The sequence below is a fragment of the Brachionichthys hirsutus genome, chromosome 18 (genome assembly GCF_040956055.1).
Source record: "Brachionichthys hirsutus isolate HB-005 chromosome 18, CSIRO-AGI_Bhir_v1, whole genome shotgun sequence".
Lineage (NCBI taxonomy): Eukaryota > Metazoa > Chordata > Actinopteri > Lophiiformes > Brachionichthyidae > Brachionichthys > Brachionichthys hirsutus.
This window is the reverse complement of record NC_090914.1, coordinates 124942-137813: the sequence shown is the minus strand read 5'-3', so window position 1 is coordinate 137813 and position 12872 is coordinate 124942. Positions and strand designations below refer to the sequence as shown.

Here is a 12872-nt window from a genome sequence, read left to right as displayed (position 1 = left end):
CAACACAACACAACACAGAACAACACAACAACACAGAACAACACAACAACACAACAACACAGCAACACAGCAACACAACAACACAACAACACAACACAACAACACAACAACACAGAACAACACAACAACACAGAACAACACAACAACACAACAACACAGCAACACAGCAACACAACAACACAACAACACGCTGTGGTCTGAGATATCAACTTATTATTTGGCAGGTACGACTTTAGTAATACCTCGAGTCTCCTCACCTGTACGGTGGCGTGGTCGGTAGGGTTACCGACTCACAGCCGGAGGGACTGGGTTCGCATCCAGCTGTGGGGGTGGGGGTGGCGCGGGGGCGGCGGGGTAGGCCTAGGGCCTTACCTGGGCGAATGGAGTGGTCCACTGGTCCACTCCATTGCGCCCAGGTGTGCCCCGGGCCCGCCCTGTTGCCCCTGCTCCACCTCATTCCACCAGGGCCATTTTGCCCCCCTGCCAACTACGGCAGGAAACTTGCCCTTTTATCATATTTCAGTCGATCTCAACGCCGAATATCGACCTCCATTCAATACGAGGTAATAAATACTGCATACTGTCTTAAATTGACTCGTCATACGTTACTTTATGAACAGTAAAAAGGATACACAAGTGTCAGAAACCGACAATATATTGCATCATCTCAAGAACAGATAAATATATGTAATCAATACAAACGATGAAAACTAGAACCAGATTATTATTAGGTTGTACTACGCAACCTAATAATAAATAATAAATAATAAAGGCGTTCTATTCTGTTCTGAAAGCGTTGCGGAAAGATGCCGAACAGACTCAGCTACTTCCGACGCTTGTTTTTTTGAAAGGACTGCTTGGAGCGTCGCGCTGCTCCCGACCAATCAGAAGTGAGTATTTTTCGCGCTGGTCTGCATGAGAGTTTGAGTTCCTCCAAGCTTTTGGTTGGACTCGAATGAAATGCTTCGTTTTACGGGATGAATGAGGACATTATTTCCGTTTAATCTCAGGGAGGACAACCCACCGGTAACTATAATGAAATTATCAACCATGGGGATGTTAGCCGGCGCTACACTTCCACTTCGGGTCGGCCATTCATTTTAGCAAGGAAGAACCTGCTAGTTAGCAAGGTAGTTAGCTAGCTAGCGTCGATTGTGCTATTCGACCTGCTATGAACGGCTAATTAGCTTTAGCTCTAGCGAGGGGTAGCTTTAGAGTTGTAATGACGGCTATAAATTAGGTGTATCAATCGTGAAACGGTAATTCGTTTAAATGAGCTACGACGGTCCCCTAAAGTATTTGTTACTTTGAGTGCGTTTGGAAGGTATGCTAACATACGTTCATCGCATTTAGCTTTTCTGGCGGCGGCTTGGTCTACGTGCTGGAATGAGCTCGAATGGCTGACTGGAGGGATTACGGCGATGCAGCCGCACCGCACGTCATTGGGTCGGATCCACAGGGTTCCCACAGCGGGGCTTGTTTCAGGTTGTAGTCGGTGCCCGTCTCGTGTAAGACATGGCAGTCACTGCCGGCCGGGGTTGGTGAATTCAGCTGCGTTAGCGTGCTGCGCCGCAGGCGGCCCGTCCGTCCATCCATGACTGCTGTTAGCTTTTAGCCCAAACGGCGGTGTGACCCGTCACCGTGACAGTTTGCATTCATTCCCACTTGGCGACTGCTTTTATCTCCGCGCTTTTTCTCTCCGGTGATTACGCGGCACTGTTCGTGCATGCGGCGGCGCGTTCGGCCAGCCTCCTGCTTTTCCACACAGTGCTGCTAGCTGCTAGCCGCGGCTAACCTGTCTTTTGGCTGGAATCCAGAATGGGGTTGACTTGGCCTCGTTCACGTCACTTGTGATCGACTGATTAGTAATTAATTGAGGCATTACTTTTCACATAAACGTGTAAAACATCCCGTGGCGGGTGCAGTTCTCTCTGTCGCCTCCGGGCTCTGTTCATGCCTCGCTGCAGCTAGTGAGTGCCATTTTGTGAAATGTGTGACGTTCTGGTCAGTGTTCCCGTCTCTGAATGGCATTTTGTGAATTGTCAGGATTCAGACCTCGATATAAATGCTCTGCTGGAACCTGTGGATGACATTCTGTGTTCCCTGCCCCGTAGCTCTGTGATCCTGGAGGGGGCCACATGGAATGGACAGCCTTCAATGCCTGAGCCAGCCAACCCGATCAGCATGAAGCAGCCGCCAGACTCACACGGCCGACGTAAAGGTGGAGGCGGCGTGAGCGAAGCTGCTGTCGAGCTGACTGCCGCACTACAAGATGGTGTCCTGCAGAAGATGGCGGGCCACAGCCACGAGAGGCTGAAAGACCTCACGTCCCGAGTGCTGAATGGGGACCAGGACGCGCTGCCGAAGCTTTGTGCTCCGGAGCCTCCGACTCTTAAGGGTGCTCCTCGTACTGAACCCGAGCTGAACGCCACGATACCCCAGGGGGTGTTTGAGCCGTGCTGCGCCAATGGGGGCAGTTCGGCAGCTGCTACTGAAGATGCCTCATCTGTGTCTGAGAAGCTGCAGGATGTGAAGAAGAGGAGAGGAAGATCTCCCAAAGCGAAACCTCGACCCAATCTCTGCTCCCCCGAGGCTGGAGCTGGAGCAGCTAACGAGGTTGTGCTTTTATTACCTACTTTAGTATCAAAGGGCTTAATGCTTTTTAACATCAAAATGACACACAATTCTAAAAGCTTGTCATTAAAGCAAACATTTAAAATGGACATTTTATGTTTGGAGTTAAGCATAAAATGGAGACTCGGTGAGACAGACAGCATCTCAAGCATTCTGGGTTCCTCGTGTCCATTAAAGGTCCCGTATTCTGAATGTTTCTACGCTACGATGGAGGCTTTGGGTCGGCACCAGCCCCAAACGGCTAAATGTACCCTCCAGTCATCACCTGCAGCATCCGTTTGCTGTTTTGTCCCAGATATTTCCACGTTAACTTGTGGAAACGGGCAGAATATTTGTCTTTAGCGGTTTCCTCTCTCCTCCAGTCGGACCTCATCGAGATGGCAGAAGAAGCTCCTGGCAAGTCTCCTCTGCCGATCACCTTTTCTGTTGGGGAGTTGGTTTGGACCAAGGTGTCGGGGTTCCCCTGGTGGCCTTGCATGGTGACCACGGACCCAGAATGCAACAGTCACTTCAAACAGAAACCGAAGGGTGAGATCCAGTCACTGCAAGGACAAACGTGCTTTGAGAGATGTCGTGTCAGGAAGAGTGACTTTAAGAGTTATAACCTATGTATAGCTATGTAATGTATGTACACCTCTGATTTCTTTATAGCATCCAACAGCAAACCAGGCCTCCTTTACCATGTGCAGTATTTTGGAGAGAACCCAGAGAGAGGCTACACCTCTGAGAAGAACATGGTGTCCTTCACCACGGAGCATCAGTACCATGAGCTCAGCCAGCGAAACAAGCGGCCTGCCTTCCGCATCGTCCACACAAAAGTAAATCAGCCTCTCCTCCGTGATGGGCCGGCAGAGGATGTGGAACAAATGTCGCTTCTTTAAAGCTTTAACGTATAAATTGTCATTGTGTAGGTAACGTTTAGTCAATCGTCAAGCCAAAGCATTGCTTTAATGGCAGCGCCGTGTTCTCCAGACTCCTGTAACGTGTCCTATAATAATGCCGTTTTCTGCAGACTGCTCCCTCTGTGCCCCGTAAACTCCAGGCTCAGTGGAGCGCGGGCGTCCTTCAGGCCAACGAAGCCCTCGGCATGTCTCCGGGCGAGCGCGTGGCAAACTTTGCATTTCTGTATGATGGAGGAGGACCTCATCTGAACCCGCACATCATGGAGAAGTTGAAACCGCAAGAGAACAATGAGGTAACCGATGACGACACCGAGTCGAGGCTTCGTCCGGATCGCCCTCTGCTGCTGGCGGCTGCAAACAACACGGAACTTCTTCAGTCCAAAGACAGAACTTCGAAAGGGGAGACGGCAAAAGTAGCCAGACCAAAACTAAAAAAGAATGACTGGCAGAAAAGAGGGAACGGCCATCTAAACCATTCCCTCTCAACAGATGAGCTGAACAGCACAGATGGGATTCATCCACAGCCGGCGCCTCAGGTCAGGACAGCGATGATTACCCAGCATCCCGTACTGTGAGGAACGGCTTCTTCAATCCCATGCATCAATGCTCGCTTCTCTCTAGTATCCCAGCATTCCTGCAACGGACAAACCAGCGGAGTCGGTCGTACCCCCGAAGAAGAGGAGGAGGCCCGAACGGCCTCAGTCTCCCACAACAAATGTGAGGAGAAGGAACAAATCTGCCTCGGATTGCAGAGCGCCTGAGCCTGTGGAGAAACGGGAATGGCAGCGAGTTCCTGCTCTAGAGGATGCTTCAGAAGCAGCTCCAGGTTGGTTGAAAGTGGGCGACGTCTCGGCCTGGGGGGGCTCGGCTGAAGTCCACTCAACGTGACCGGTGGACGTTGAAGAATGTGCCCCCACATTGTGTTGAGTTTTACAACCGTCTAAAAACACCCCATCACGAGTGGCGTTTGGTTGCCTCGTTAGTAATCCGAGTACATTCCATTGATCTGGAAGCCCAGAAGTGGATTCTCGCGTAGATGGATCAGCAAAACGAGGCGTTGATGCAAACGCAAGCTTTGTTCATTGACGTTTCTCCTCCTCCTAGTCAAGAAAGCGAAAAGGCCAAAGCAGAAGAATCCTGGTACGCCGGCAGGCGATTCCTCTGGTGAGTCGGTTGCTATTCTGAGTGCTTCAGCAAACGGAGAGGAAACTGATCTGAGACCAACCAATCCGCTTCCGCGTTTGAACTTGTCTTTAGTGAAGGTAGAGCAGAAGACGACTTCCAAGAGGCGTAAGATCAGCCCGGCTGCCCCCCCACCGGTGAGTCTCACTGAGGACGCATTACAATGTAATAGCACCGTTATTACACCTGCTTATGACCACAAACCTGTCAGGCCCACGCTTCAGGAGAACCGAAGCCAAAGCAGAACCGAAGGAAAAACCCAAATCAAGATGTGACAGAGTCCAGGAAGCGGCGTGAACATCCAGCAACCGGTAAACGGTCCTGCCTTTCACTCGCCTCCCGCCTCGCTGCATTCACCCTGACCCACCGGCCTCGCTGCATTCACACTGACCCACCGGCCTCGCTGCATTCACACTGACCCACCGGCCTCGCTGCATTCACACTGACCCACCGGCCTCGCTGCATTCACACTGACCCACCGGCCTCGCTGCATTCACACTGACCCACCGGCCTCGCTGCATTCACACTGACCCACCGGCCTCGCTGCATTCACACTGACCCACCGGCCTTGCTGCATTCACACTGACCCACCGGCCTCGCTGCATTCACACTGACCCACCGGCCTCGCTGCATTCACACTGACCCACCGGCCTCGCTGCATTCACACTGACCCACCGGCCTCGCTGCATTCACCCTGACCCACCGGCCTCGCTGCATTCACACTGACCCACCGGCCTCGCTGCACTCACACTGACCCACCGGCCTCGCTGCACTCACACTGACCCACCGGCCTCGCTGCATTCACACTGACCCACTCGCCTCACTGCATTCACACTGACCCACTCGCCTTGCTGCACTCACACTGACCCACCGGCCTCACTGCATTCACACTGACCCACTCGCCTCGCTGCATTCACACTGACCCACCGGCCTCGCTGCATTCACACTGACCCACTCGCCTCGCTGCATTCACACTGACCCACCGGCCTCGCTGCATTCACACTGACCCACCGGCCTCGCTGCATTCACACTGACCCACTCGCCTCGCTGCATTCACACTGACCCACTCGCCTCGCTGCATTCACACTGACCCACTCGCCTCGCTGCATTCACACTGACCCACTCGCCTCGCTGCATTCACACTGACCCACCGGCCTCGCTGCATTCACACTGACCCACCGGCCTCACTGCATTCACACTGACCCACTCGCCTCGCTGCATTCACACTGACCCACTCGCCTCGCTGCATTCACACTGACCCACTCGCCTCGCTGCATTCACACTGACCCGGCTTTCTGTTGAATGAAGACCAAGAGCCGGAGAAACCGAAGCCACAGAAGAAAAGGAAACGGGATGGAGAGAACCGGGTGGTGCAGAAGAGGCCTTCCTCCCCGTGTCCTGACCCCGAGGTGAGTAGCAACCTCATCTTCATCATGATGATGAAGATATTTATTAGATAGAATGTTAGCGTACAAGTACAGTCACACAGTAGCATGTGTTACAGTACAAGTACAGTCACACAGTAGCATGTATTACAGTACAAGTACAGTCACACAGTAGCATGTATTAAAGTACAAGTACAGTCACACAGTAGCATGTATTACAGTACAAGTACAGTCAAACAGTAGCATGCATCACAGTACAAGTACAGTCAAACGGTAGCATGTATTACAGTACAAGTACAGTCACACGGTAGCATGTATTACAGTACAAGTACAGTCACACGGTAGCATGTATTACAGTACAAGTACAGTCACACGGTAGCATGTATTACAGTACAAGTACAGTCACACGGTAGCATGTATTACAGTACAAGTACAGTCACACGGTAGCATGTATTACAGTACAAGTACAGTCACACGGTAGCATGTATTACAGTACAAGTACAGTCACACGGTAGCATGTATTACAGTACAAGTACAGTCACACAGTAGCATGTATTACAGTACAAGTACAGTCACACAGTAGCATGTATTACAGTACAAGTACAGTCACACAGTAGCATGTACTACAGTACAAGTACAGTCACACAGTAGCATGTATTACAGTACAAGTACAGTCAAACAGTAGCATGTACTACAGTACAAGTACAGTCACACAGGAGCATGTATTACAGTACAAGTACAGTCACACAGTAGCATGTACTACAGTACAAGTACAGTCACACATCCTGTCTCAGAGGAGCATTTCTTGTTTCCGATGAAAGTCCTTCGTACATAAATCATCGACTTTTAACAATACCAATAAAATAAAATAAATTACTCCACAGATGCAAAATGACGATAAATTACATAAATTACAAAATCATCATTGGCAGAATCCACAAGGCCTCGTTTGTTAAAACTTCACTGATGTTTGCTCAAGGGTTCGGGAAGTGAAGGTTGTCCCAATTCTCCGGGCGACAGCTTGGATGGGATAAAGAAGGGTGAACGGAAGAAGGAGTTTGTGTGTCAGGTGAGTCCCCCCCTGAAGCTTGGCGTCCCTCCCCCTGAAGCTCGGCGTCCCCCCCCTGAAGCTCGGCGTCCCCCCCCTGAAGCTTGGCCCCCCCCTGAAGCTCGGCGTCCCCCCCCTGAAGCTCGGCGTCCCCCCCCTGAAGCTCGGCGTCCCCCCCCCCTGAAGCTCGGCGTCCCCCCCCCTGAAGCTCGGCGTCCCCCCCCTGAAGCTCGGCGTCCCCCCCCCCCTGAAGCTCGGCGTCCCCCCCCTGAAGCTCGGCGTCCCCCCCCTGAAGCTCGGCGTCCCCCCCCCCCTGAAGCTCGGCGTCCCCCCCCCCCTGAAGCTCGGCGTCCCCCCCCTGAAGCTCGGCGTCCCCCCCCTGAAGCTCGGCGTCCCCCCCCTGAAGCTCGGCGTCCCCCCCTGAAGCTCGGCGTCCCCCCCCCCCTGAAGCTCGGCGTCCCCCCCCCTGAAGCTCGGCGTCCCCCCCCTGAAGCTTGGCGCCCCCCCCCTGAAGCTCGGCGTCCCCCCCCTGAAGCTCGGCGTCCCCCCCCCCTGAAGCTCGGCGTCCCCCCCCTGAAGCTCGGCGTCCCCCCCCTGAAGCTCGGCGTCCCCCCCCTGAAGCTCGGCGTCCCCCCCCCTGAAGCTCGGCGTCCCCCCCCTGAAGCTCGGCGCCCCCCCCGTGGCGTGTTCAAACGTCTCTGTCCACGCTCTGCAGGTGTGTGAGCAGGCTGGCGAGGACCTGGCGCCCTGTGAAGGTCAGTGCTGTGGGATGTTTCACCTCCACTGCCTGGGTCTGTCCTTCAGGCCCGGTGACAAGCTGCTGTGTCGGGCGTGTAGCACAGGTGAGAAGCATCAAGCCCCGCCCCTCGCTTACAGCAGACTGCTGGCTCGTGACGCTCTGTCGCTCCGCGTGTTTCTTCTCAGGAATTCACTCCTGCTTCAAATGCAAGCGGTCCGAGGGGGCGTTGCGTCGCTGCCACGTCCCGCACTGCGGCAAATTCTACCACGAGGCGTGTCTCGGCGTCTGTCCCCTCGCCGTGTTTGACAACAAGGGCTTCCGCTGCCCGCTGCACACCTGCCTGGGCTGCTACTACGGGGGCCGCACCAAGAACAAGTCCACCAAAGGTGAGGCGCTGCAGCACGACGCCCAGAGCGGCCCCTGACCCCCCCCCCCTGACCCCGCCCCCTCTCCCAGGCCGGCTCATGCGCTGCCTGCGCTGCCCCGTCGCGTACCACACAGGTGACCTGTGCGTGGCTGCGGGCAGCGAGGTGATCAGCAGCACCTCCATCATCTGCACCAACCACTTCAGCGCCAAGAAGGCCTGCAGCCGGCACCGGCACGTCAACGTGAGCTGGTGCTTCGTCTGCTCCAGAGGTGGGCCCCCCCTCCCCCCCCCCCGCTGGAGACCCAGCGTGAGCATCGGCTCTCTGTTGCAGGGGGGCGGCTCCTGTGCTGCGAGTCCTGCCCGGCGTCCTTTCACCCCGACTGCCTGAACATCGCTATGCCTGATGGGAGCTGGTTCTGCAACGACTGCCGAGCCGGGAAGAAGCTCAAGTACCGGGACATCATCTGGGTCAAACTGGGGACGTACAGGTCGGAGGGGAATGGTTCTGATCCTTGTGATACGGATGGGTCGGACCTTAAGGAACCGACGTTCTCTTTTCTTCTTCAGGTGGTGGCCTGCAGAGATCCACCACCCCAGGAACATCCCCACCAACATCCAGCACCTTCGCCACCAGATCGGAGAGTTCCCCGTCTTCTTCTTCGGCTCCAGGGACTACTTCTGGACTCACCAGGGCCGGGTGTTCCCGTACATGGAGGGAGACCGGGGCAGCAATCACCAGAGGACCGGCATCGGCAAAGTCTTCAAGAACGGTGACCGTCCAGGAACCGTATTCGGTCCACCCTGACTAAGTGGACCGACTCTTTACCCGCTTTGCTCCGCAGCCCTGCTGGAAGCTGAAGCTCGATTCAAGGAGATCAAAGTGAAGCGGGAGGCCCGGGAAGCGCAGCAGAACAGCCGGAAGCCCCCCCCCTACAAGTTCATCAAGGTTTGGGCCGGCCTCGTGTGACTGCTCGTCTTCTGCTCCTCCTCTTCCTCCACTCTCGTTCTCCGTCCAGGTGAACAAACCGGTCGGTAAAGTTCAGGTGAACGCCGACACCTCGGAGATCCCCAAGTGCAACTGCAGAGCGGCGGACGAGAGGCCGTGCGGCTTCGAGTCGGAGTGCCTCAACCGCATGCTGCAGTACGAGTGCCACCCTCAGGTGTGTCCCAGCGGGGGGCGCTGCTGCAACCAGGACTTCACCCAGCGGCTCTACCCGGAGACCAAGGTCATCAAGACGCCCGGCAAGGGTTGGGGACTGGTCTCTCTGCGGGACATCAAGAAGGTCAGCTCACGTCTTCATGTCGAGCAGCGCGGACGCCTCTGATCCTCCTGATCCTCCTGATCCTCCTGATCCTCCTGATCCTCCTGATCCTTCTGATCCTCCTGATCCTTCTGATCCTCCTGATCCTCCTGATCCTCCTGATCCTCCTGATCCTTCTGATCCTTCTGATCCTCCTGATATTCCTGATCCTTCTGATCCTTCTGATCCTTCTGATCCTCCTGATCCTTCTGATCCTCCTGATATTCCTGATCCTTCTGATATTCCTGATCCTTCTGATCCTTCTGATCCTTCTGATCCTCCTGATCCTTCTGATCCTCCTGATCCTTCTGATCCTCCTGATATTCCTGATCCTTCTGATATTCCTGATCCTTCTGATCCTTCTGATCCTTCTGATCCTCCTGATCCTTCTGATCCTCCTGATATTTCTGATCCTTCTGATCCTCCTGATCCTCCTGATCCTTCTGATCCTCCTGATCCTTCTGATCCTCCTGATCCTTCTGATCCTCCTGATATTTCTGATCCTCCTGATCCTTCTGATATTCCTGATCCTTCTGATCCTTCTGATCCTTCTGATCCTTCTGATCCTCCTGATCCTTCTGATCCTCCTGATCCTCCTGATCCTTCTGATCCTTCTGATCCTCCTGATCCGTCTGATCCGTCTGATCCTTCTGATCCTCCTGAGCCTTCTGATATTCCTGATCCTTCTGATCCTCCTGATCCTCCTGATCCTCCTGATCCTTCTGATCCTCCTGATCCGTCTGATCCTTCTGATCCTCCTGAGCCTTCTGATATTTCTGATCCTTCTGATCCTCCTGAGCCTTCTGATATTTCTGATCCTCCTGATCCTCCTGATATTTCTGATCCGTCTGATCCTCCTGATCCGTCTGATATTTCTGATCCGTCTGATCCTTCTGATATTTCTGATCCTTCTGATCCTTCTGATATTTCTGATCCGTCTGATCCTTCTGATATTTCTGATCCTCCTGATCCTCCTGATATTTCTGATCCTTCTGATATTTCTGATCCTCCTGATCCTTCTGATATTTCTGATCCTCCTGATCCTTCTGATCCTCCTGATCCTTCTGATATTTCTGATCCGTCTGATCCTTCTGATATTTCTGATCCTCCTGATCCTCCTGATATTTCTGATCCTTCTGATATTTCTGATCCTCCTGATCCTCCTGATATTTCTGATCCTTCTGATATTTCTGATCCGTCTGATCCTTCTGATCCTTCTGATATTTCTGATCCTTCTGAACGGTCCCGCTTCATCAAACAGGGCGAGTTCGTTAACGAGTACGTTGGAGAGCTGATCGACGAGGAGGAGTGCAGGGCGAGGATCAAGTACGCCCAGGACAACAACATCAGCGACTTCTACATGCTCACCATCGATAAGGTGAGTGGCCCCCGCCTGGACGGGCTCTTCGCTCCGCAGCGTTTCTGGCTGATGCGTTTCCTGCAGCAGCACCGGCGCCGCTGGGAGCAACATCAACACGCTGGTATTGCATTGGGAATGTTGCATTTCAGACAGCTGTGACATTGCAGTAGGCAGTACTACAAGTACTACAAGTACTACGAATACTCCGGTTTGGCCTCCTGAGTCCGCCAGATTCCACGGCGGAAGCGTTTTAATGAAGCTGCCTCCTCAGGACCGGATCATTGACGCGGGTCCGAAGGGAAACTACTCTCGCTTCATGAACCACAGCTGTCAGCCCAATTGTGAGACACAGAAGTGGACGGTGAACGGGGACACGCGCGTCGGCCTGTTCGCCGTCTGCGACGTGCCGCTAGGTGAGTCGCGTCACACGAGAGAGGCGGAGCCGCCTTCGTCTGCGGTGGATCAATGCTTTTTATCGTGCTGAAGGGACCGAGCTGACCTTCAATTACAACCTGGATTGTCTCGGGAATGAGAAGACCGTCTGCCGCTGCGGCGCTCCCAACTGCAGCGGGTTTCTAGGCGACCGGCCCAAGGTGAGTCTGGGAGAGGGTGAGGAGTGTTTCTCCACCCGGGACATAAATGTCTCATCGTGGGGATCGACCTGATCTGGCTTCTCTGTTGCAGAACGGCCACACAGCTGAGCCGAAGGGCAAAAGGCTGAAGAGGAAGTACAGAAAGAGGAAAGCTGCAGGGAGGAAGAGGTCTGAGGATGAGTGTTTCCGCTGCAGAGACGGCGGGCAGCTGGTGCTCTGTAACAAGAAGGCGTGCACCAAAGCGTATCACCTGTCCTGCCTTAACCTCACCAAGAGGCCTTTCGGTGAGGATGAGCAGCTCGTTAGCATGCTGCTAATCGCTCAGCAGTAGAATACTCTCTTCCAGTTCAGACGTTTCTGTCTGGATTCTTATTGGCTGCATTCTAAACCTGATCCTGCGTCCTTCCAGGCCGTTGGGACTGCCCCTGGCACCACTGCGACATCTGCGGGAAAAACTCGGCCGCCTTCTGCCAGCTCTGCCCCAACTCCTTCTGCAAGGCTCACCAGGAGGGGGCGCTGCGCCCCTGGCCTGCCACAGGACAGCTGTGCTGTCAGGAGCACGAGGAGTTGGACGTAACGACCAGCCAGGATCAGGATATCGACTCCAACACCAACGGCTGCCGTCTGAAAGGCTCCAGGAAGGCAGAAGCAGCAGAGTCCGACACAAAAGGCTCCAAGAGGAAACCAGCGGAGGTCTGAAGTGAACTCTGACTCCCTTAGAGGCCCAGAAGACGCCTGCGTCCCCCATTCATGAACGAACACAGAGGCCTGGCACAGCACGAAGCGACAGCAAGTGCAGGTCAGCAGACCTTTCTAGAAGTCCTGCTTAACTTTGTTTACCTTTTAAGAATCTCCAAATAATCCAGTTGATTTAAAAACAGCCACTCGTAAAAATAAAAAACGTTTTATAGCTTTTCAATATGTAAATCAAAGACCAAAATTCTGATTACTGGAATAGTTTGAGGCATCAGTCAGCTCGCTGTTTTCTTATATATATATAATATAGTGTATATATGCCAGATTTAAATATGGAACACTATGGATCACCGGCAGATGGCTCCTGTTGTCTCGGTTACGTTTAATCTACGTCTCTTTTCTAGCCTGCTGGATGATGGCGGAGCTCAGGCAGGTAAAACACTACTGGGGGGGCGTGTGGGTCTAAACGAGATGAAGGGTTTAAAGCGTACAGCACCGTTTCATGTTTCTACTGTACTTGAAGCACGGATGTGGAGAAAGCTGTAGTACGGTGGCCTTTCTAGGACATATTAGCTGTGATGCTACATGTAGCCTGTAGGTTTTGGCTTAATCAACATCATAATGGTAAGCTATTCAGCACAAATACCTTTAAAGTGACGCGAAGC

The 12872-nt window shown here is 53.6% G+C and overlaps 1 protein-coding gene across 1 annotated transcript; it reads left to right on the top strand.

Moving 5' to 3' along the window:
* Nucleotides 1-1396: 1396 nt before the first annotated feature.
* On the top strand, nt 1397-12210 carry nsd2 (nuclear receptor binding SET domain protein 2). Its single transcript, XM_068752003.1, has 22 exons — nt 1397-1446; nt 2115-2616; nt 2997-3162; nt 3286-3452; nt 3647-4102; nt 4194-4362; nt 4641-4700; nt 4794-4855; nt 6011-6127; nt 7083-7172; nt 7867-7993; nt 8076-8276; nt 8347-8526; nt 8589-8745; nt 8825-9027; nt 9100-9203; nt 9274-9540; nt 10820-10936; nt 11190-11331; nt 11405-11511; nt 11603-11795; nt 11921-12210. The coding sequence occupies exons 1-22, from the start codon at nt 1397-1399 to the stop codon at nt 12208-12210; spliced, it is 3927 nt and encodes a 1308-aa protein (XP_068608104.1).
* Nucleotides 12211-12872: the final 662 nt, after the last annotated feature.

Coding starts and splice junctions, on each gene's coding strand:
- nsd2 (XM_068752003.1), top strand. CDS start 1,397: ATGGCTGACTGGAGGGATTACGGCGATGCAGCCGCACCGCACGTCATT. Junction 7,173..7,866: donor AGAAGGAGTTTGTGTGTCAG/GTGAGTCCCCCC, acceptor CACGCTCTGCAG/GTGTGTGAGCAGGCTGGCGA. Junction 9,028..9,099: donor CGGCAAAGTCTTCAAGAACG/GTGACCGTCCAG, acceptor TTTGCTCCGCAG/CCCTGCTGGAAGCTGAAGCT.